This window comes from Micromesistius poutassou, assembly GCF_964030765.1.
Source record: "Micromesistius poutassou genome assembly, chromosome: 6".
In the NCBI taxonomy this organism is placed as follows: domain Eukaryota; kingdom Metazoa; phylum Chordata; class Actinopteri; order Gadiformes; family Gadidae; genus Micromesistius; species Micromesistius poutassou.
In genome coordinates this window covers 6,326,506-6,347,362 of record NC_140276.1, presented here as the reverse complement: position 1 = coordinate 6,347,362, position 20,857 = coordinate 6,326,506, and the positions used below count along the sequence as shown (strand labels likewise).

Here is a 20,857-nt window from a genome sequence, read left to right as displayed (position 1 = left end):
TAAGGAAGGTCCCGGTGCCAGATGCTGACTATTCCGAGTCAATAAAAACAACAGGCCCCATTGGCAGCAGACTGCTGGCCAGCCACCAGTAATTAGGGTAGCTTCCTTGCCCCGCGTCTCCCCTCCAGTGAATTCTCTGTGATGGGCAGACGGAGGCCCTGAGAGGCCCTTCATTTAGACGCTACGATGCGATGATGAGCTTTCGCTGGTTTACAACAGCGATGAAGATGCCAACACTCAGTCACAGCCATGTTGCAAGAGGACTTAATTAGCTATATATATTAATAGATGTTAGGTGGAGATATCAACTATTGTATCCGCTTTAGTTTTGAACAGGGGCCAGATAGTGTGGTGGATAGGGTGTTGGACTTTCAGACACATTTCTGGGGTTGGATCTCTCCTGTCTGCATGTGGACCTCGTTGCAATGTTCCTATTTATTCCTACCTGCTCCTTAATGTAATCCGTCTAAAATGCACTGTGTGTGAATGACTGCTTAATGGTTTAATGGTAATAATTGTTCTAAAAAAAAGTGTACACTTTGTTCTGTTCTAGGTTCGTTGGCCGTATGCACATATACAAAACCGATCGGGATCCTGAAATAAGGTGAGACGTTTTTCCTATGTTGACCCCTCACTGGTTTAGGAAAGAAAGATTGGGGGGGGGGGGGGGAATTCAGTTGGTTCAAGGAACTTCTTTTAATTATTGGCTTTCCCATCAAATCATTATTTTATGGGTCCATAACTCTGAACAAAACATTCCATTTAAAGCATACTGGCACAGTATTATCGACCCCAGCCCAAGTTTCTTAGAAGGCATTCATCATTACCTGCTTCTCGAGGGCCAAAACAAAAATGTCCCTGTGTCCTTCACAGTAACGTCAAAAAAGAAAACACCCCCCACAAGACTGCAGTCAACTCTTGGGCAACTGGGCGTCTCTATATGCCAAGTGGTATCCCATGCCAATAGGCCTGCCAGTAATCCGATTGAAGCAAAAGCGGCATGGGGGTGGGTCCATATCTTGTAGCGTATAGATTTGCTGACATTATTTGTTTGATGTGTGATTGTCCAGGTCTCTGGGTCCAGAAAACCTTCTCTTGAAAGGGGCCACTCTGAAGAACACTCAGAGGATCTGTGGTGAGTCATGGCGTTCGCCTAAGTGACATTAAGTAATGAGTAATGCTTTCGGGGGATTGTTGTTTCTTTTTTTTTTCTTTTTTTTTGTATGAACTGATATTTCAAATGTGAAGTCCTTGAGTCCCCAACTCCCCCACAATATCTTCCTCACTACCCGTTCTAGGTGTGGCAGTTTACACTGGCATGGAGACAAAATGGCCTCAACTACCAAGGCAAATGCAAAAGCGCTCTGCAGTGGAAAAGTACGTTAAAACAGAGTCCGACCTAAAGACACGATAAAGGAAAGGCTTATATCCGTGCAGGCGGTGACTTGTGTTATGGCTTTGACCTAGGTCCATCAATGCCTTCCTCCTGGTGTACCTGTGCATCCTGGTGAGCAAGGCCCTGGTGTGCACCACGCTCAAGTACGTGTGGCAGAGTAAGCCTGGCCAGGACGAGCCCTGGTACAACCAGAAGACCCAGAGAGAGAAGGACACCAACCTGGTGAGTCACCACCGTGCCCCTAGCAGGGGAAGGTCAGAGGAGGGGGGGGGGGGGGGGGGAGTCTGGCCTCTCTGAGGAATCTGGCTGAAAGCATTCTAGACAGGGGCTGGGTGATTTTTTGGTTGGTTGTAAATGGCTGTCAATGACAGGAAATCATTTTTACAATGGCTTTTAGAAACACCCCCCTGCTATAAAATAAAGAATTACAAAGAAAAAGTAAATCGATTAAAATAGAATGAAGAAATTAGAGCACACGGTTGTTAGAGGACAATCATGGAAGATATGCCTTTATGGACTAAAAACGTCCAAATATGTTCCCTTTCACTGCAGCGGTATATAGATTGAAGTAGCACCTTACACACACACACGTATAAAGTTAATACAAGTTATATAGTGGTATACAGATTAAAGGGACACTTAAATTCGAGAAAATGTCTCCAAAAATACAATTGAAAGGTCCTATAGTTATCTAACAGTATTAAATACAACAATTAAAGTGGAACTCACCGTTAAATGTATTTGTATTTAGTGTATTGCTTATTGTGTATTTATATTTTTTTTTCTATGCACTGAGAGGGAGATGCTTTTAATCTCATTGTACTTGTATAGTGACAAATAAAGGCATTCTATTCTATTCTATTCTATTCTAAATGGAACAGTGACCTCATTCCCTGTCGTTTCGATCCCCAGTACCTGAAGATGTTCACGGACTTCCTGTCCTTCATGGTGCTCTTCAACTTCATCATCCCCGTCTCCATGTACGTCACCGTGGAGATGCAGAAGTTCCTGGGCTCGTTCTTCATCACCTGGGACCGGACTTCTACGACCCGGAGATCCAGGAGGGGGCGCTGGTCAACACCTCGGACCTCAACGAGGAGCTGGGCCAGGTCAGGGCGGGGGGGGGGGGGGGGGGTGTCGCCTGACTCATGGAGGTCCAGGAAGCTGATATGTTTTTCTTTTTTTCTTTTTTTGTGGCTCGTTCTCGTAAATATGTCCCGCACTGCCTGTCGGTTGACAGTTGACATGCACCGCGGTGGGTGACACAGTGGTCACTCGCTTGTTTAGAGACATGTTGTTCCTGTTTAATGACCTTGGGCTATAAGAACACAACAACCATCTCAGAGGCACGTCCTGTTCTTAATATACATATTGGGTTGGTGCCTCTCCTTTTGTTTTCCACTGCGTCAAACACAGTGCAGACACCTATTGGCAACACTCTGTTGTTTTAATTAAAGATGATCCTTTTGATGAACCGGCCACGATTTAATCTCTTGTTGTCGAGGCTTCTTCATTCCGCAAGTGTTTGTGTGTTTTTTGTTTTTTTTTGCGTGCTATTAGTCTGCTGTTATTATTTCCTCCTCACTGCTGGGTGATCAGGTCCGTGAAACGCGCAGTTGTCCCTTCTCGCCTGCAGGTGGAGTACGTGTTCACGGACAAGACCGGCACGCTCACCCAGAACAACATGGAGTTCATCGAGTGCTGCATCGACGGCTTCCAGTACAAATACAGAGACGCCCGAGTCGGAGCTGGACGGGTTCAGCGCCACCGACGGGCCCGTGAGCAAGCTGCAAGAGAAGGCTGGCAAGGTACGCGGTGGCGGTGCCCTCCATATGGTGCGAAACAATTCGCGCACTCACACACACTCTAACACACACACCCACACACACACACAGACAGACAGATCGGCGTCGCTTTGCCTGCAACACGATCCCTTTTTTAATTCAAGGTGATCCTTCTTCTTAAACCAATTTATTTTGTGTAATTCTGTTACGTAATTGCCTTTTGTTGAAGGGTTGTTGAACACGCAAACGTGTCTTTTTGTTAGTGTGCTATTATTTTGTACACCTGTCTCAATTCTCCCCCTGCCCCCTAGATTTGAGCCCTAACCCTAAGTTTTGCACGTTCCCGGAAATACTTAGGGGAGCAAGGGGGGGGGAGTGCTGTTTTTCCCCTTAAAATCAACCCTTGAACGCTAGCCAGCTCGGGAGCTGACTTGCAGCTAAGGGCACTCAGAGCAAGTGTTCTTGTTAAGGGAGAGAAATGGGACCGGGCCTTACACCTACCGCTGTCAGTAGGCTGGCAAGGTGTGGTGTTGTCGGGTCCCTCCATCTGGTGTGAAACTATTGACACACACACACACACACACACGTACACACACACACACACACACACACACACGTACACACACGTACGTACACACACACACACACACACACACGTACACACACACACACACACATGCGTACAGACACACACGTACGTACAAATACACACACGTGGGTGTGATACAGCCCCACTGCTGGGGAAGGCCTCCCTTGCTGTATTTTCTGGTCTGTGAATACAAGCACTTACTGTGTGTGTGTGTGTGTGTAGTGTTGTGTGTGTGTGTCTGTGTGTATCTATGTGTCTGTATATATATTTCGTGCCTCCCACACTGTGTCACACACACACACACACACACACACACATAGGGAAAGATTGGCCATTAATACTCTGCTGGTATTACTGATAAGGTTTTACAAGCTGTTAAACATTAATGGATTACTCTGATAAGACCTTGCTTGAGATAAACGCCCCAACACGTTTATCTCCGCACTAGCTACCGTGCACGGCCATGATCACCTTTTGTTTGAACCTTCCTTCTGACACTTTCCCTATTCTCCATGGGTATAGTCTATTTCGACTTCGGCACTGTACCGTACACTGTACCGGTCTTAACGAACCACACTGGCCGGCTGATATTATATACGTTAACACGCGCTAATCCTTGCGTCCTATGTGTATGGGGCTGTATCTGTTCTTACATTTTGTATTGTTTTTATGTATGTGTCTCTAACAATTTGGTCCATTATGTATTCTGTATTATTTACTTAATGGGAAAAAAACTTTTTTTTGGGGGGGAGATGATATATGATTCCAAAGTGAAGTTACATAATAATAATAATAATAATAATTAATTGTATTTGTATTGCACTTTATATGACTAGAATCTCAAAGTGCTACAGAGAAGTAAAAATGACCAATAAATGGTTAAAAGGAGAACCTATAAAAGAAAATTTAGCAAAATGCTTTTTTATATAAAGATGAGTTTTAGGTTTTGTTTAAAAACAGCTGCAGTCTGTGGGGCCCTCATATGCCAGGGTGTGTATCTCTATCTGTTGTGTAAACGGTAAACGGTCCTCATTTATATAGCGCTATTATCCAAAGCGCTTTACAGTGTTGACTGACATTCACCCGTTCATGCACACATTCACACACCGACGGCGGAGTCAAACCACGCAGGGCGAGAGCCCAGCTCGTCAGGAGCAGTTAGGGTGAGGCTTGAGTCTCGCTCAGTGGACACCGCAACGCTCGAACCAGCGACCTTGCGGTTACAGCCGACCCACTCTACCTCCTGAGCTGGACGCCGCCCCGTTGTGTTTCTCGTGTGGGTCACCCCCCCCCCCCCCCCCCCCAGGTGCGGGAGGAGCTGTTCCTGCGCGCGCTGTGTCTGTGCCACACGGTGCAGGTGAAGGAGCCCACCGGAGGCCACCCACTGGGTCCGGACCACATGGACAGCATGGTGGGCCTGGACGGCATGGAGGGGTGTCCCCCGCCCCCCCACGAGCAGAGGGGCTTCATCGCCTCCTCCCCCGACGAGGTGGCACTGGTCAAGGGTGCGATGAGGTGAGGGTGGGGGGGGGAGACGGTGCGGGCGAATGCATTAAAACGGTGAACCAGTAAACGGTCAAATTGAATTTATATACGTTGGTTTTTATGGGCTTTTTGGCTCTTTATGGGGAGGACCGAGGCGGGTTAGTGGCTGGAGAAAGACTAGAACAGCCAGGGACTTCAGGTCGGGATTGAATCTGGATAGGCTGCATGGGTCCGTCTGGTTATCCTGGCTGTTTAGCCAGGGCGAAAAAGTCAATAAATAAAATCAGTTACGGTTTTAACTCGACACACACGCGAACCACAAAACACAACACACACACACACCTTGGTGGGTGTACCTAATAGTGCAGCAGAGTTGTGTGAAGGTCAGGTGGGTGTTCATTCGCGCTCGCCTGTGATCTTCACATTTAAAGATGAATAATAAAAGCTGTTTGTGCTGATGAGCTCGTTGAAATCACTCAGCGCCCACAAAAATACACTCCCCCACGTTGTTTCGATTTGCTCGTTTTTCGCCACGCAGAAAGTATATATGTGTGACACATGCCTGCCCATTACCGCCTCCGAGTCAGGTTTCTGCGTGACCTTTCTAAACCGCGCATACTTAAAATAGGACTGTAAGACGTCAGTAGAATACCTCAAATCCAGGCACCGTAAAAAACATGCAGAAGCCTGTGTTAATAATTCCCTCTTGGATTAAAGCTGAACTGTGCAGTGGACCCAAGTGGAGGGGACTCTGCCAAGTGTATCAAGGTGCAATGTAAATGAGTGTCTCCTGTTTGGTGGAGTCACGTATTTATCCCTGGTGCTTTGTCTCCACCTACAGGTACGGCTTCACGTTTCTGGGCATGGAGAGCAAGAAGATGAAAATCCTGAACAGAAACAACGTCATTGAAGCGTGAGTCAGTCGCTATCAGAATCACGCCGCAATGTGTATGTTGTTGTTAACATGCATCATTTTTTTGTTTGTTTTTTTAAATGGTGGAATTATGGACTATCTTTTGCCCGCAGGTATGATCTGCTTCACGTGTTGAATTTTGACCCGGTGCGACGGAGAATGAGTGTGATAGTCCGATCCAAATCAGGTCAGTCTGAGTTGAAGTAGTGTTGGCTATTCATTGACTGTGTTTTGAGCTGTACCACTAACCCTACCACTGTATTTGGTTAAGCCAACACTGTTTTAACCCGGGCGGGGACATTGTGTGTGTGTCTGTGTGTGTGTGTGTGTGTGTGTGTGTGTGTGTGTGTGTCTCTCTCTCTGTGTTTTTGTGTGTGTGTCTGTCTGTGTGTGTCTCTGTCTTTGTGTGTTTCTGTGTGTGTGTGTGTGTGTGTGTGTGTGTCTCTCTGTGTTTGTGTGTCTGTCTTTGTGTGTGTGAGTGTGTCTCTGTGTTTTTGTGTCTGTCTGTCTGTGTGTGTGTGTGTGTGTGTGTGTGTGTGTGTTCAGGTGATACGCTGCTGTTCTGCAAAGGGGCGGACTCGTCCATCTTCCCCCGCGTCCGGCAGGAGGAGGTGGAGAAGATCCGCTTGCATGTGGAGCGCAACGCTACGGTGGGTGACCGGCGCGCTCTGGGTCCTGGGTGACGTTACGTATTTCATGCATTGTGTCTATTGTTATGCCTGGGGAGGAGGGGCTTAACCGGCTTGGAAAGGGGCGGGGCCTGGTTATAAGTGGGTGGAGCTCTGGGGAGGGTTTAGCCGCTAACTTTAGCCCCTTTTTTCTGTCGGATCACCCAGTGAGCTAGCTGTGTTGCTGTACATAAACCTTAGTTTGGGCTTTGGTTTATGTTATTATAGATTCTGCATTTCTCGTCCGGAGATAAATAAACATCATTGTTGGTCATTGTTTATTAATCAATCACGAAAATGATTTGTCATTACGGGGGGGACATAGGTGTGTTTTGAGTTTAAGGCTGGCTTTACACGACAACGATCTGAACACAAACCGCGTTGCGTTCCCCACTTTTCATTCCGCGTTTAGACGAGCGTCTTTGGGTGGAAATCTTTGTGCACACGGTGACGCAAATGTGTGTGAAATCCGACATGTTTGTTGTGGTTTGCCTGTGCTGCACATGGACGTGACGTAAACGCATACGGGACGAGAGCCAGCGTGAGCGTGCTCAGAGCGCACCTTTTGCGTTGTTAACCCTTTAGACGTAAAACGCAACGGTGGAGCGTTTTTTAAGATTTCCACTCTGGAGGGTGGGCTCATTTTTTTGCGTTTTCAACCCCCGAAAACGCTGTCGCCGTCTAACCGAAAGGCACATCTGATAAAATATTTTGTGGTTTCACCCGGAGCGTTGTCGTGTAAAGCCCGCCTAAGTGGCACAACGTTTCTCCCGGGAGACGTCGGACGCAAATCTATTATTATGCACTCAATTATTCAACGTGTGTGTGTTGTGAATCACGAGCCCTGCGGCCCACAACACAGACCTCTGTAGCTGCCCCATGTCCAGAGGCTGTGTGTGTGTGTGTGTGTGTGTTAACCCCCCTGTGTCCCTGCTCCCTGACCTGCCGGGGGCCACAGGAGGGCTACCGGACCCTGTGCGTGGCCTACAAGAAGCTGAGCACGGAGGAGTACGCCCTGGCCGACGCCGACCTGCAGGCGGCGCGGCTTGGCCCTGCAGGACCGCGAGGAGAAGCTCATCGCCGTGTACACCAGGTGGAGGCGGGGATGACGCTGATCGGAGCCTACGGCCGTGGAGGCAGGTGGGTGGGTGGGTGGGTGGGTGGTGGTGGTGGAGGAGGAGGAGGGTGCCGGGATGGGAGCAACCCCCTCTGTGAGATTGAGGTTATGACGGTGTTCTTCTGACCTCACCAACAGTAAGGTCTCTCTCTCTCTCTCTCTCTCTCTCTATCTCTCTCTCTCTCTCTCTCTCTCTCCTCTCGTCTCTCTCTCCTCTCTCCTCTCTCTCTCTCTCCTTCTCTCTCTCTCTCTCTCTCTCTCTCTCTCTCTCTCTCTCTCGACACAAAAGGGTTTATTGACTTGGGGAACGCATTGCATTCCCAACGCATGTCGATCGTAAAACGAGGTACAAATTTGAATAGTTCTACTTCAAGTTTGGATAGTGAGTGGTTTTCTCTCTCTCTTGTTCTCACTTAATCCCTCGCTCTAACTCTCTCTCTTGCTCTAACTATCTGTCCCTCGCTCTAACTCTCTCTCTTGCTCTAACTATCTGTCCCTGCCTCTAACTCTCTCTCTTGCTCTAACTATCGCTCTCTCACTCTCTCTCTCTCTCCCAACCACTCATGCTTTCCTCACCCCCTCTCTCTTTGTCTCCCCCCTCCTCCTCCACCCTCCCCCCTCCCCCCCCGCCCCCCAAAGGCTCCAGGAGGAGGCAGCAGAGACCATGGAGGCGCTGCAGGGCGCGGGCATCAAGGTGTGGGTGCTGACCGGCGACAAGATGGAGACGGCCAAGTCCACGTGCTACGCCTGCCGCCTGTTCCAGCGGGGCACGGAGCTGCTGGAGCTGACGGTGCGCACGCTGGAGGACGCCGCGCGCAAGAGGGAGGAGCGCCTGCACGACCTGCTGCTGGAGTACCACAAGAAGGCCGTGCAGGACGTCCCGCCCACCAAGCCCGGCGGCAGCAGGTACGACCCTCTCCGATTGGTCCATAAGAGTCTTCTGGAGCTCCTGAGCTGTTGACTGGTTAAACCCACCGACTTTACTGTCAGTACGTTTACATGCACAGCTTAATTCGATTAAAGCCACAGCTCGACTATGGTCCTCAATTGGATAACTGCAATTGTCCGCGTATACATGGCGGTGAGTAAATCGATTCATTGGCCGAAGCGTGTCATGCCCCGGTACGATAGGTGGCGCTGTGCCCATTTCAACTAGTGGTAATAGAGCCACCGGTTGACCGCTTTATGTCACCAGCAACAACAAACTCATTCGAGAAAGAATTTTTCAGCAGACAGCTGTCAGTTCACTTCGGGTCCATATCATTTCTCAGACGCTCCATTGTTCCGACCTCTGTCGTATGCCGACGCCTCCGACTGCTCTGCCGGCGGAGCAGTCCGCATACGACCGAGAGGTCGGAACAATGGAGCGTCTGAGAAATTATATAGACCCGAAGTGAACTGACAGCTGTCTGCAGAAACATCGCTTTCTCCTCCATGTCGCGTTTCAATCTGGACTTCAGAGAGTCAAAGCCAAAGTTAATTTCCCCCAATTCCTTTTCCCCATGGGCAAGATAAACCCCACTAGGAGTCTTTACTTGTTGTGGAAGTACCAGAGAGTCAGAGAACCCGACGCAGTCTGTAAGATTCATAATATCAGAGAATACCCCGTCAGTTCGGCCGCGGCGCAATGAATGAATAAAGATCGTAGTTATTTTACAACCTCGTTGATGAGCAACATTTAGAAAAACATGGACTTTTAATTCAGCCTTGGGTTAAATCGAAGCGTAGTGTGTACTGAATGCATGTTGATGATGATACACTCCTTATAGGGGGTAACTACATTGGCACGACACCGGCTTACTCAATCTTCTGCGCCAGCTTTTTAAATAAATCGCCGACCCGAAGTGAGTTGACAGCCGTCTGCTGAAAACATCTTTCTCCCGCCGGAGCAGCCCCTCCGTCGCCCGTCCGTATACGGCATTCCCCGCCGCGGCGCAATGAATGAATAAAGATCGTAAACACGTCGGGAGAAAAAAACATTGATTTTGACAGATGTGCCCGAAGTTACTACTTCACAACCTTGTTGATGACCCACATTTAGAAAAACATGTACTTTTAATTCAGCCTTGGGTGAAATGGAAGCGTAGTGTCCGTGTGCTTCCACCTTTAATGAATGCATGCCACGCGTGCTCCCGCGGCCGGGACACAATTCTTATAGGGGGTAACTACATTCACCGGCTTCCTCCATCTTCTGCGCCACCTTTTTAAATAAATCGCCGTTTCTGGTTATCCCTTATCCGACGGCGACAACAACAATACGACTATCGTCTCCTTCTACTTCCGGCTCACGGCCCCGGGAAGAGATCTCGAGCATGCGCAGAACGCAAATCAACGCATAATCCAATTCGATTGGCTACATGCACGCTTAGCTCGACTATGAATCGCGTTATCTAGGGGTCTTAATTCGACTATGAGTAACCCAATTCAATTCGAGTATAGCTCGACTAAGGTGTATACATGCATCTTAGTAATCCAATCATAGTTGGACTAAGCCAATAAGTCGACTTTCTTGAGTGTCATGTAAACGCACTGTGTGTTTCATTTATTTTTTTGCTCTGTGACGCCCATGTGTGCAGTGCCCTTTAGTCTGAGAAAAGGCGCTTTTAAATGAAATTATTATTAACGAAAAAGTTGCGTCGTTCTCCCGAAACCTTGCCGGCGCACCGCAACAGCGTAGCGAGCACGAACAAAAACACGTTCTCTCAAAAATACGGCAACTGTTGGGAAACCATCTAGTACGGGCTAAAGGGAAGCAGCCTAGAACCAGATGGAGTCGGTCAAATGAAAGGTGTTATTACCAGGAAGTTGTGAATGTATACAACTGACATTTAAAAGTTAAAAAAAAAAAAAAAACGTGTCTTCTATTTGGGTCAACACGGTATTAAAGGAGAACCAAAACCCCTACACCACATGGGTCTCACCCTCGTCGTGAGACAGCCGCCCTGCGCTGTGTGAAACTCAACCAAAGGGGCTTTTACACTTGAGCCACAATGTGGAGAAAAAAAAAACAACCTGAAAGCATTTTCTCATGGCGCAGTCAAGGGCTTGGTTCTCCTTTTTTAATGGAAGGTCACAATACAGGGATGATGGATATAATGTGCCCGAGGAGGAAGGCTAGGCCAGTGCAGGGTGTTTGATCCCATCTGAAAGGTAGTTGGTCTAATCCCTGATGTATTCAGTACCTGTAGCCTTGAGGGGAAAAAGCCCAAACCCCATCCGGCCCCCTCGTTGACCCGTGTCTGAAATCACTGCAGATCCCTTTAGATAAAAGGGTCTGCTAAATAATAGGGGGGAAAAAAAAGGAGCCAAACCATCAATCGTAATTGAGGGTACGGACTGCAAATGTTTTGTTTATTTACCAGAGGAGAGAAGCTCAAGTGGCTGTAAGTCATCAACAGACTTGCAACCGCATTGCACTGAGGAGCTCTGAAAGAGCTGTTTAGTCCTCCTGCTGGCTCACTGGGGGTGGTTACAGTCAGACCATGTATGCATGCTGTCCTTAGTTTATTTAATTGCACATTTAACCCTTTAAAATATATTTTGCACTGTTATACCTTCATTATGAGTCGGTTAACTATAATTATATAATTATAAAACTTTAATATTATTTCATTTTTTAATTAGTTTAATTTCATTTAAATTGTAAAAATAATCATTTGAAATTGATTCTATTACTTTTTTATTATTAACACTATTGTGTTATGTTGTATGCATATTTTTATGTGCGCTGCTGTAAAGCCTTAATTTACCCTCAGGGATGAAGGAAGTATCTATTTTAGGTTTGTTTTTCTCAGAAAGAACACAAATGTATTTGATGTGTCTGTTTGAAGTGTGTGTGTGTATTTTAGGATCAAGTCCATTGTCCTCTACTGTGTGTGTGTGTGTGTCTTTGAAGGGGTTGGTCTAAGCCCAGCCAGGACTTTGGCTTCATCATAGACGGCGCCTCACTCTCCATGGTGTTCAACTCGTCAGAGTCCAGCTCCAGCCACTACAAGAACCTCTTCCTGCAGATCTGTCAGAACTGCACCACAGTGCTCTGCTGTCGAATGGCTCCCCTGCAGAAGGCCCAGGTCCGTGTCACCGTTCAGCCATGCTTTTATATGAATGAATGAATGAGTGATCTTTATTGTCAATGTACAGGTACAGGTACAAGTACAGGTACAGCGAAACTTGGGAGAGCTCCCCCTGGTGCTTAAAAAGAGAGGACTAGGAAGAAAATATAAAATATAAACAATATATACAGTATGATTAAAAAACTAAACCTATTCTGTGGGCATAAAAACTAACATAACGTTTGCCCCCTAAAGGCTTGTGTGAGTGCGAATGTCAGAAAGTCTAATGCTACAATAATGAAATAGGATATTTGGAATGGACACTAAAATCCAATGGAACATGTCAATGTGTGCAACCCGTTGTGTGTGTGCAGATCGTGAAGATGGTGAAGTGCTCTAAAGGAAGCCCCATCACGCTGTCCATCGGGGACGGAGCCAACGACGTCAGCATGATCCTGGAAGCTCACGTCGGCATCGGTGAGACACGGCTCAGGAATAGGGGTGTAGGCCTTTCGGTCTCTCCCAGTTCTATTTGATTTAGATTGTAGGATTCAGGGTTAAATTCAATATTATAAAATGGGTGGCTTAAATCAAGCGATCTGACTGGTTCCTAACTGTCGTATAATGAGCGTATACACAACTGCTATGACGCCCCTCTTTTTCCACTGTACTGCTGGTCACTTGTGAATTTCTCCTAAGGGGGATTAATAAAGGACTATCTATCTATCTATCTATCTATCTATCTATCGAGTACTTCGCCCGCCCCGCCCCTATTCAACTCCTGTCAGCCACTGCTCTGCTCACAACGTGGGTCTTTTCCTTCACGGGTTGTGTGCCCCCTGCTTCCAGGCATCAAGGGCAAAGAGGGCCGCCAGGCGGTGAGAAACAGCGACTACGCCATCCCCAAACTGAAGCACCTGAAGAAGCTGCTGCTAGGCCACGGTCACCTCTACTACGTCCGCATCGCCCACCTGGTGCAGTACTTCTTCTACAAGGTAGGCTGACGCAAGGGAGGGCTCTAAGTGTCTCTTGTCTATTAGTCATTAATGTCTTGGCACTTGCTATGCGTTTATGCTTGCTCTTTATAGTATAAAAGTATCAGTTTTTTTTTTTCTGTTTTATTGTGAGTGAGTGGATATCGGTTTGTTTCTTATGCTTTTAATGTGAGCCCTGGTGAAGACACTTTTCTCTCACACTCTTGAGATACATTGCCGTACGCTAAAGTTTACAATCTCTTTTTATTTGCTTCGGAAATGTGGTCACAATCATGTTTTGGCTCTAAGCAAACAAGACAATATAGATTGAATGGGATTATTATGTTTCATGGAATACGACCATAATATTCCTTGTATTTGTCCAGGCCATTTATCCGAGATAATCTTTGCCTTCTCTTCCTGCAGAACCTTTGCTTTATCTTACCTCAATTCTTGTACCAGTTCTTCTGTGGCTATTCGCAACAAGTAAGCATGTCCTGAAACTTGGTCCAACCGAACAATGTTAATCATCCTGTGTCTAGTTGTATCGTATCGTATTGTATCTATATGGTCCTCTGAACATGAGCATCCCGTGACCCTAACTGGTTCTTCTCCTGAGGCCCACTCTCTCCCTAAGTTACCCCACCTCTGTTCCCCAGAGGCTGCAATCAGACATTTTGTGTGGGTGTGTGTCTGTGTGTGCACAACTGTGTATATATTTATATATGCAATATTTAGTCTTGCTTCCAAAGCCGTGTGTGTGTGTGTGTGTGTGTGTGTGTGTGTGTGTGTGTGCGTGTGTGCGCGCATCAGTGTATATTTTTATGTGTGTGTGTGTGTGTGCGTGTGTGTGGTATACCCTATATACAATATTACATATATTGTATAAATACAAAATGTGGTTGCTGCGTGAAATGTTCGTGACATTAACCCTTGGTTGCCCTGCTCCTCCTCGACCCTCACCACCTCCTCCTTCTCCTGCCGCTCCTCCTCCTCCTGCACCTCCTGCTCCTGCCGCTGCTCCCGCTCGCGTCCTCCCCAGCCCCTATACGATGCCGCCTATCTCACGATGTACAACATCTGCTTCACCTCCATGCCCATCCTGGCCTACAGCCTCTTGGAGCAGCACATCTGTGTGGAGCATCTGCTGGACAACGCCACCCTCTACAGGCGAGTTCTGGCATTGCAACCTCGATGGTCGGCAATCGCATTTCTCCCTTGTATGCGTTTGAAGAGGATTACAACTCTCCGCACACTGAGATGCATGTTTAATGATGAGCAAATAGGACTGATCTTTGAAGCAAAATGAATTTGTTTTCAAATGAATGTTTCCTCCACAATAATCAAAGTCATGCAAGTAACACTTGCATGACTTCAACTAGCTTTGCATTTAACTTAATCATGTCTGAAAGGCAGAAGCTCAAGTGGAAGCGGAGGTTGTACAGCATCACAAAAGAATCTCTAAAACGACAACGTTTAAGGATAAACCGCTCATGTCGCCTGGAACGGCGCCACGTCCCCGGAAGGTGACGCGTGACCGTAACACGTTTCACGATCTCTGTTCTCTAGGAGCATCGCGAAGAACGCCATGTTGCGCTGGGTGCCCTTCTTCTACTGGACTCTGCTGGGGGTCTTCCACGGCCTGCTCTTCTTCTTCGGCGTGCGCTTTCTGTTCGGTAACCCTGCGTTACAGGCCAACGGCCAGGTACGTCCCTTGATGGTCACTAGAGTACGTAACTGTAACACAGACGGAGTTCTACCGCTGCTTTTGCAAACGCATTGTCTCGCTGGACTCCAGGTGTTTGGGAATTGGTCGTACGGAACGATAGTCTTCACTGTGCTCGTCTTCACCGTCACGTTCAAGGTAAATAAGTGATTCACTGTTCTTTCTTTTTTTTTTTTTTTTTTAAACCCTGTGTCTAGGGTTTAAAACGTCCCATTCTAAACGGGTGTTTAGAACGGGACTAACTTAGCAAATCATCATTTTAATGTAAATGTACGTTTGTAAAGAAATGCTTATTTAGACATTGGAGTCATCCTGGCAGTAACCTTTTTTGTGGTGCAAAGATTTACGAGAATCGAGCTACGCCTTTAGAAAGCATACGTGGGTGTTTTGGCAGTTTGCTGTCCCACAATGCATCAGTGTCGTGTTTCTCTTCATCAGCTGTCATCGGAAATAGGGTAAAGGGCTGCTCAGTTGTCAGCCACAAACACGGTCCTTAAAAGTGTTTCATGGAGAGGGTTCAACTAGAGGGAGGGAGGTGTTTTGGATGGTTGAATCTGTGTAATTAATCAGAGCTGCTTTCCCCCCACCCCCCCACCCCTTCCTCTCATAGCTGGCGCTGGACACGAGGCACTGGACCTGGATCAATCACTTTGTCATCTGGGGCTCCCTGCTCTTCTACGTGATCTTCAGCTTCTTCTGGGGAGGGATCATCTGGTGAGAGCCTTTTTAGTTAACCCCCCCATCACCACCACCACGTCCCTCTCCCTTCTCCATCCAGCTTGAACTCAATACCCAAGCTTGAAGAACATATATTACTAAAATAATGCTAAAACACATACGAGATGGTGATTGACTGCTTTTAGTTATGCTGCTCCTTGGTGTTTTGAACCTTTCTGTTTTAATCCCACTTGGACATTTTAAACAATTACTTTAACAATCAAAATCTGAACAGTGCACATGTTTCAAATGACCCTCTTCAATAGTTTTTACCTGTACTATATGTCATTTGTTCTGTTATGTCACTGGCTTCCCATACGTCGGTCTTGTTTGTGAGCCTTGTCTTGTCATCATGCCTTGTCATCTTTGTTATTTTTGTCCTTATTGGTCTGTCTTGTCATCAATGTTTCCGTTGTCATTTGTATATTTGCTGCTCCAGGGCTCCCTTGTAAAAGAGATTTCACTATCTCCATGGGACACCTGGTTAAGCGATTCAAAACAAAGCGGTTACATTTAACAAATGATAGGATTAACTCTCTTAATCCCTAAACGTCTTACTTTAGGTTTAACGTGTGTGTGTGTGTGTGTGTGTGTGTGTGTGTGTGTGTGCGTGCGTCTGCAGGCCCTTCCTGAAGCAGCAGAGGCTGTACTATGTGTTCGGCCACATGCTGAGCTCAGGGGCGGCCTGGCTGGTCATCGTTCTGCTCATCCTGCTCAGCCTGCTGCCAGACATACTGCAGGTGGTGCTGCGTAAGCCCCGTGGGCCACACGCACGGCAGGTAGGAGCTGCACACACGCGCGCACATGAACACGCAACACACACACACACACGCACATGCAGAAATGACCAGGCACATGCACACGCAACACACACACACAGAAACACAGACACACACACACACACACATACACACATACACAAGCTTGTGACACACACACACGCACACTCTCACTCTCACTCACTCACTCACACCCACACACACACACACACACACACACACACACACACACACACACACACACACCTAGATCTGAAATGAGCCATTGGGGCCGCCTCACAAGGCTTTGAGTCCAATTGATTTTGAATGGTCTGTCTGACCTCTAATTGTGCTTACTTTGATCAGTTACTTGGTTTTAATGGACTGCTGAAATGAACTGTCAGTGCCATCTTCTTGATAGAGGGAGCCCATAGGCCTACTTGGGCCTCTGATGTGAACTGATACACACTAGGGGAAAGAAACGGTAGTACTTTAACAATTGTTACATACTTTTTTTTTTTACTGTGGATCTTTTCAGAGGATGTTTCTGACACTATATCTTGGTGGTCTTGTATTATATATTGTAAGACTTACTCCTCCAAAGGGAGTATCCTACTCCTCTGTGAAAATTACTTTACTTACTTACTTACTTTGTCCCAGTTTGCATCCATGATGATCTACAGCGACAAAGACGAAGAAGTCCTGTTCTGATTGTTACGTCTTACTGGTCCGGTGCAAATCTTAAAAGGCTCTAATTCCAGTCTCACTAAACATCTAAGATGCTGTCTCGCTGTAACTCTGGTTTCAACTGGAACACTTTAATCCTACTTCTGTGATCTGTTTGTTTTGCTCTGCGTTTCATATCTCACTTTTGGCTTTGGTGCTCATCTACTTACACTTTTCCCTCATTCCTTCATCCTCTCCTCGCTATCTTCCCTAATTCCTTCCCTTCGTCCTTCCTTTCTTGTCCTCCCCTCTCTGTCTTTGTTTCTCCCACTTCTTCATTCGTTCCCTCCCTTTTGTCGTTCTTCCCTCCTTCTCTCCTTCCTACCTTCCATTTATCCTTCATCCTTCCTTTCTACCTCCCTTCTCCCTTCCCTCCTTCCTTCCTTCCCTTCTTCGTTCCACACTTCTTCCTCCCTCCCTTGCGTCATCCCCCCCTTCCATGTTTCCCTTTATGCCATTCTTGCTCTCTCCCTCTTTCTCTCTCTCTCTCTCTCTCTCTCTCTCTCTCTCTCTCTCTCTCTTCCCTTCCTTCCTTCCATCCTTCCCTCCTTCCTCAGGTCAAGCACCGCCTTCCTTCCTCGGGGACGTCCACTATCTTCATGCTGTCGCAGACGGCCAGCACTCACAGCTTCTCCTGGAGTGACTGAGGTCTCCCCCTCTCTCTCTCTCTCCCCCTCTCTCTCTCTGTTGCTTCACTGAACACTGACCACCACTACCACAGTTTCTCAAGTCGTTTGTCTCTGCTGCTCCTCTTGCTCGTTTCCTCCCTGACTGCTTCTGCCCGCCCTATGGGAATGTGCACAAATCATCTCCATCCCCTGAGCTCCAACAGAGGACAAAGTCATTCGCTGTCTTGCGAGGGTCTGTTTCTGTTGTTGTTGTCTGTCAAATGCTACATGTATTTGCGGTAAGTTTATGCCCCCCCACCCCCCCCCCCCCCTCGCCTCTCTAATCAGCCAATGAGGGCCAGCCTATCAGCGGGGTGTAGGTGGGGGGTGGGGGGGTGGGGGTGGGGGTGGGGGGTATGCTCCATTGCTCATGGCCCCATTGCCCGCCCTCCAGTGGCACCAGCGTCCATGTGTAACAGCGTGTGCTCCATGCACTGCTCTGTGCTGCTCTGAAGGCGCGCTGCCGCTGCATGTGCGCCCCCCCCCCCCCCCCCCCAGGTGAATGTAGCCCCCCCCACGCAGGACCGCCCCGGACCTGCATGAGTCTCCAGTCCACACAGACCCCCCCCCCCCCCCCTCCGTGTGTGTGTGTGTGTGTGTGTGTGTGTGTGTGTGTGTGTGTGTGTGTGTGTGTGTGTGTGTGTGTGTGTGTGTGTGTGTGTGTGTGTGTGTGTGTGTGTGTGTGTGTGTGTGATGCCTTACGTGGGTGCTTATGATGATGATGATGATGATGAAGGTATTTGTCAAGACACAAAGGGTCATGTTTACGCCGTCCAGTCCCGACATCACACCGCCGCTGGCACTGTGTGTGTGTGTGTGTGGTCGTCGTGTGCGTGTATGTGGTCGTGTGCGTGTATGTGGTCGTGTGTGTGTGTGTGGTCGTCGTGTGTGTGTGTGTGTGGTCGCCGATTGCCGGCGGCGGCAGTGATGTCATCGGTGTCTCTTGCGTCTCACCCTTCCAGAGACAGGCGGGTGAGTCGGGCGAGCGGGGGGGGGCCAAGTCTTCGGCCCGGCCGCTGCTCATGAGAACCTTTTCAGACGAGTCCAATACTGTGGTGTGATCAGGTACCGGCCCGCCTCCCGGCCACACTAAGCTAATCAAAGACCCCCCCCCCTCCCTCCCTCCCCCTCTCGCCGCCTCTCGTCTTCCTCCTCCCCTCCCCTCCCGCCGTTGGCTCCGGGGGGCCGCTGGGGTAGTTACGGTAGAAGTCCTGTGCCGGGTTACGGGGCCCCCCTGTTGGCAGACAGACAGACAGACAGACGGGCGGGCCCCTGTGTGTCCGTCCCCTCCGCCCCCCCCCCCTCCTGTGATGTCTGAACAAACCCACTGGGGTCCGGCTGAAGAGATGCATCTGACGTGGGGTTTGGCCGCGTGGTTCGTTAGTGCCACACCACGACCCCTTTTTCAAACTCAGTGTTCAATCACTGTGTGACTTAACGACGGGTGCTCCTTCAGTCGAACGTTCCAGTGTACCTCCCGCTCAGTGTCGTTGCCATATGGTTTGGTGAAGTGTATTTAGTTTTGTTTCCCCCCCCCCCCCCCCCCACCCCGACAATCTCGTCCAAACGTCTATAGTGCTGGAGACTCGTGTCCAATCGGGTTAAATGTGTCACTGTCGTGTTGTTTTTGCTCTGCTTGCATCCCGGTGTTTAGCGCGGATGTGATTTGGTCCGACCTGTGTTGGCCGAGTTCGCGCTAACCATGGTGGCTGTGCTTGGGTGTCGTCTGTCGTGTGCATGTTTTACTGCTTGTGTATCGAAACACACTTTTTTGTTTTCTCCGGTAAATGTGCATTTGTGCTGTTCCAGCTTAACCCCGCTGCATGCCACCGTGAAGCGATGGTGAACGCTGCCACATGACCGGGGACCGCTGCTTTGCTTCAACCCATCTCTTGCTTCATATGTTGTGGGTTGCAGGAGGGGGGGGGGGGTGGTGGGGGCACACTAAAGGCAAATGGTTATTTCAACCATAGTGATTAAAACTGTTGACCTGCTTTTCTGTCCACCCTGTAGCTTTCAGAGAACTGCCATCCACAGACATTCAGGTAACATCATCGGACCCCTTTCGGGTTGAGGGGGTGGTTACACCTGGGTGGATCTCTCGGAGGTCCGGGTGAACATCAGGGACTCGTCCTTGACTGGTGCCGGGCTCTGTGGTGTCGGGGGGGTGTGATGCATGTTCTGTGATTTTCGGGAAAAAAACGGATGAATGATGCTGCAAATCAGCGTGATTTTGCAATCAAGGGCGTGACCTGATCTGGGGGGTCTTGTCTATACGTTTGCAGATCCTGGAGGTTAAATCCTCTGTGTTTGTTTCGCCCCCCCCCTCCTCCTCTAGATTGCAGCTGTTACACCAGTATCCTACAAACATCTCAAGGAAGGCCAGTAGCGGGGAGCCATGACGTAGACGAAGAACAAGAACAGCAGCAACAACAACAGGAACCTTTCAGGACCTGATTCCAGTCAGGACCGCTAGTCCGTCCGCCATCTTGCCTGATGTAAAAGAGTCATGTTAAACGTTAAAAGAGAGACTGACGACAAGAGTCGAGTCAAAGAGAAAAAAACCAGCCCCGGGAGGGAGGGAGGGGGGGGGGAGGTCAGGGGGTGTCTAGTGGGGGGGTGGGGGTGGGGGTTGGGACATGCTGGTGCTGCGTCCCTCCCTTGCCCTACCCTCCCTCCCGTCTCCCCCCCCCCCCCCTCAGCATGTCCTGCAACGTCGCAATAGCCCCCCCCCCCCCACCCTTAACACCCTACCCCACCTCCCCTTGTTTCCTTTGGTTGCGGGCGAAATGGACGGACGACCGACTCAGATGACGGGCATGCATTTCTTCGTTTTCTTTTTTTATTTTATTTTTTTTATTTCTTAAATGGACTTTGTGCACCTTCTCAGAAGATCTGTGTCCCTCGCGACGGTTCCCTCTGCAGCAACGAGATCCTCACTAGAACGGACCCGTGTGGCTCCAGGCTGCACAATCCTGCAAGGGATACCCCTTCTGTTGGTCTCCGCCACCGTGTTCCATGACATAAGAGTGCCACTTTCGCAAGTTGTTTTGCGTTTTTTTTTTCCCTCCACTTTTAACGGTTAATGCACTATCCGCTCTATTGACATGTATATTTTTGTTCCATTCCAAAGGCTCCAAGCGTTGGGTTTGTTTTTCTGCAGGTGAAACGTTGTTCCCGTACTGTAAGACAGGCGGTTCAGGATAGGGCAGGGGGAAACGATGAACCAGACCTATCTTCTAAAGCGAGATTTAAACACAGGTGGTTCTGAAGAGGATCCGCCG

The 20,857-nt window shown here is 48.5% G+C and overlaps 1 protein-coding gene across 1 annotated transcript in view; it reads left to right on the top strand.

The window, feature by feature from the left end:
• The window catches only part of atp11c (ATPase phospholipid transporting 11C (ATP11C blood group)), a gene marked incomplete at its 5' end in the record, with an annotated part of 24,186 nt that extends 4,033 nt beyond the window's left edge, over positions 1 to 20,153 (top strand). The window contains 30 exon segments of the mRNA XM_084469123.1: positions 554 to 604; positions 1,071 to 1,135; positions 1,299 to 1,329; positions 1,331 to 1,350; positions 1,353 to 1,377; positions 1,468 to 1,618; positions 2,309 to 2,429; positions 2,432 to 2,505; positions 3,033 to 3,134; positions 3,136 to 3,204; positions 5,076 to 5,284; positions 6,096 to 6,167; positions 6,281 to 6,354; positions 6,714 to 6,817; positions 7,794 to 7,880; positions 7,882 to 7,921; positions 7,924 to 7,975; positions 8,592 to 8,858; positions 11,848 to 12,022; positions 12,379 to 12,481; positions 12,854 to 12,999; positions 13,405 to 13,464; positions 14,021 to 14,148; positions 14,548 to 14,683; positions 14,777 to 14,842; positions 15,315 to 15,418; positions 16,044 to 16,200; positions 18,536 to 18,638; positions 19,587 to 19,618; positions 19,912 to 20,153. Of these exon segments, the coding sequence (XP_084325249.1) occupies positions 554 to 604; positions 1,071 to 1,135; positions 1,299 to 1,329; positions 1,331 to 1,350; positions 1,353 to 1,377; positions 1,468 to 1,618; positions 2,309 to 2,429; positions 2,432 to 2,505; positions 3,033 to 3,134; positions 3,136 to 3,204; positions 5,076 to 5,284; positions 6,096 to 6,167; positions 6,281 to 6,354; positions 6,714 to 6,817; positions 7,794 to 7,880; positions 7,882 to 7,921; positions 7,924 to 7,975; positions 8,592 to 8,858; positions 11,848 to 12,022; positions 12,379 to 12,481; positions 12,854 to 12,999; positions 13,405 to 13,464; positions 14,021 to 14,148; positions 14,548 to 14,683; positions 14,777 to 14,842; positions 15,315 to 15,418; positions 16,044 to 16,200; positions 18,536 to 18,634 (2,788 nt within the window). The 3' untranslated portion in view covers positions 18,635 to 18,638; positions 19,587 to 19,618; positions 19,912 to 20,153.
• Between the last annotated feature and the right edge of the window lie 704 nt (positions 20,154 to 20,857).